The sequence below is a fragment of the Populus alba genome, chromosome 1 (genome assembly GCF_005239225.2).
Source record: "Populus alba chromosome 1, ASM523922v2, whole genome shotgun sequence".
Lineage (NCBI taxonomy): Eukaryota > Viridiplantae > Streptophyta > Magnoliopsida > Malpighiales > Salicaceae > Populus > Populus alba.
This window is the reverse complement of record NC_133284.1, coordinates 15,975,966-15,979,015: the sequence shown is the minus strand read 5'-3', so window position 1 is coordinate 15,979,015 and position 3,050 is coordinate 15,975,966. Positions and strand designations below refer to the sequence as shown.

Below are 3,050 nucleotides of genomic sequence, written 5' to 3'. Positions count from 1 at the left end.
CAAAGGTTAATGGGTCCACAAGAAAAGCACTTCTTCAATCAAATTGTCTGTTTCAGTCATTGTTTGTGGAAGAGTCATCAAGGTAAAAGGGACTGTAATGTAATGCAATGACATCATTAGAATGCATTGCGAAACTCTATCTACAAAATCAGAACTTTGAAAGAGATGGGAAGAGAATATCTGTAAGAAAGAAGCAAAGAACCTATGTGAAAGATAAGCAAAGTTTCAACTGGTTCCACTGCTGTGGGATTCACTGGGCCCTTCAACTCTTGTTTATCTTTCTTTCTCTTAAAGTACTCATGTCTTCTTTTAAGCAACCTAAGGTAGCAACTTCCATTATCTTAATTAATCTTTACGAAAACTGAAACAATCAAGAGATTACTGTTAACGGGGACAAATTAGTGGTCAAAAGGATGTTCACCCAGAACATCAGATTCTAAACTTGAGGTGCTTGATGCAAAACCAGATAGCTATTAAAAAAAGTTGCTTTCTCCAATTGTCTCAAAGAAACTACAAACCAAAAGGCCAATAATGCTCAAGGTCACAACAGAAGTTCCTGTTCCCACTTCCCCCAACAAAGTCAAAAAGGCTGAAAATAATTTTCAGGACAAGAGCTTCAAAACATTGAAGACTTACTACCTTGGGGGTTTTTAAAAAGTTCCAAGCAGTATACAACACATCAAACCTTCACTGCAATGCCCCCCGGACATAATGAGGAATCTTTTGACAAACACCGGAAAGACTAAAGCGGGTAGGTGAAATTTCCCATCCAACGCAGATCAGTAGATATGATCAGAAAATGGTGATTATCATCATCAATATTAACCGACAAATCAGATTTAGGCAGCTCTAGAGAGCTTACTGGCCTTTGAATGTCACACATTATCTCTTAAATTACAGAGAGTGATAACGGTATGGTCAATTAAACAATTTATTAAATCGGAAAAAGTACAGATGAGGAATCCTATCTACAGCAGATCAACAAAGAAAGAACAAGGCAATAAATTTATTAGAGAATAAATATAACACATCAAGATCAAGCATCGTTAAATTAAAATTTCTATCCAGATTTTTTTTTCTTAAAGAGCAAAACGAGACAAAATTAGAAAGACCTGGAAAATACAATATGCAATAAAGATGCATAATTGAGATTGATCAACAAGATGATACGATTACACATAACTTTATGTAAATTTGTTAAATTGTTATTACAATGGATTTGCTTGAAATTAAACTGAAGCTAAAAGCCTCAAGATCACATATCACTAACAAGGAAGAGACACATAACCTCATCAAGTTCTTTTTCCTCCGATATCAAAATGCTCTTCTTATTTTTTACTATGAAATAAAGTGGAGAATCTCTATGAAAGCTCAGTTGAATTGATTACCCGGATCTAATTCTCTTCGAATTGGCCTTTCCGTTGGACTTCAATATCCCACTTGATTCACCTTCTGATGAAGGTTCCATTGACCTGGTGAAATTGTTCGAAAGATCAGCATAAAGGTCAACCACCCTTCTAATGTTGTTGTTTAGCTCCTTAATCAAACCAACATTTCGAGTCAAGTTGTCAGGGATCTTCGATTCATGGTTTTGGTTTATTTCATTAATTAGCAACCGGTTTTGATCTAGAATATCCTGAACTTGAACAAAACTCTTCTGGAATGTTTGCAAGACCTTGCCATCTACTTGGTTTCCATTGCTTAAGCCTGAAAATAAATCACCTTCCATTTCAATCTCCCTTCAATTGATGAAAACCAGTCCTTTTTTCTGCATAAAAAATAACTGAATCAAATACCAACAGAGGGAAAAAAGAATACAAGACAGAACCGAAAGGTTAGTTTTACTAAATGGAAAGCTCTCTAAATTGAATTATTTTATCTGATCCCTCTGTACTTTTACAATAAAAATCACAGGGAATAAGAAAAAAGCCATGGAATGATATTTAGCTTATGTTTGGTTAATGAGGAAATACAGTAAGAGAAAATAAACAAAGCCAGATGCAATAATTGGGCTTGGTTTGAAGTGACTATATATACACAATTCTTCGCCTTCCCTGCATTTTCTCAACAACCAAACAGATCACCAAGACAATGTAAAGAGCAGAGATAAAAAAAGCAAAATGAAACAGGCATATATGTGTAAGTATTGATCACTTCATTACATTAAAATGAAAAGCAGGCTGCTTTTTTTCCACAAAAAGGAACCTTTCTCTAAAAACCCAATTCCAAGTTAAAAGACCATGAGTGGAGGATAACTCTAAACTATGAAAGACCCCAACAAACCAGTCAATGCCAGATCAATACCCATAAAGAAAAAAAGTAATCTAACAAGAAAACAAGAAAAACATCAAAATGAGTTCACATAATCTTTGAGAGAAACAATAATACAAGACCAGATTAGCTGGGAGAGAAAGAAAGAGAGATCTATATTTCTTGAAGTGGCAAAACAAAAAGGCAAAAGTTTTTTACTAGCACGTGAAGCTTTCTAGGAAACAACCAAGCATAATTGGATTTACAAAACAAATGAGAACACTTGTTTTAAAAGAAAAAAATCCCAATAACTAATTTCAAAAAGAAGAAACTTTCGCGTTTTACACTTTAGTCCATAGCTTATATTTTACAAGATAGACTCACATAAAGAAACCTTGAAGGCGTAAATTATCTTTCAAAAAACTTCCTAATCTTCACACAGAAACAATAAGAAAGCAGAAAAAGAAAGGAGAGACAAAAAATCGAATCCTGACAGTCGTTGTCGTCGACTCCACTTACCTTGAACAGAAGCAGAAACATTTTAGTGGGCTTGAGGTAACGAAAGGAAAAGTCAATTTTCTCAAGAAAACACTGGATTTTCTCGAGAAAGATTGTATTAAGACGAATGGAACTTTTGTGGGATTTCAAAGAACGGCCCAGAAATCATGAAAAACCAAAACAAACAGAAACAAGAGAAAGGAAGAGAGACAGGGATAGAGAGAGAGCGGTATAGAAGAAAGATTTGATTGACAGAGAAATAAGAAAGAATTATTTAGAGAGAGAGAGAGAGAGAAAGAGAA

At 34.6% G+C, this 3,050-nt stretch overlaps 1 protein-coding gene across 1 annotated transcript; it reads right to left on the bottom strand.

Moving 5' to 3' along the window:
• Window positions 1-1,118: 1,118 nt before the first annotated feature.
• On the bottom strand, window positions 1,119-3,050 carry LOC118034859 (protein ELF4-LIKE 4). The gene is made up of 2 exons (XM_035040292.2): window positions 2,770-3,050; window positions 1,119-1,768 (listed from the first exon to the last, which is right to left on the bottom strand). The coding sequence occupies exon 2, from the start codon at window positions 1,727-1,729 to the stop codon at window positions 1,385-1,387; it is 345 nt and encodes a 114-aa protein (XP_034896183.1). The 5' UTR covers window positions 1,730-1,768; window positions 2,770-3,050; the 3' UTR covers window positions 1,119-1,384.

Coding starts and splice junctions, on each gene's coding strand:
- LOC118034859 (XM_035040292.2), bottom strand. CDS start 1,729: ATGGAAGGTGATTTATTTTCAGGCTTAAGCAATGGAAACCAAGTAGAT.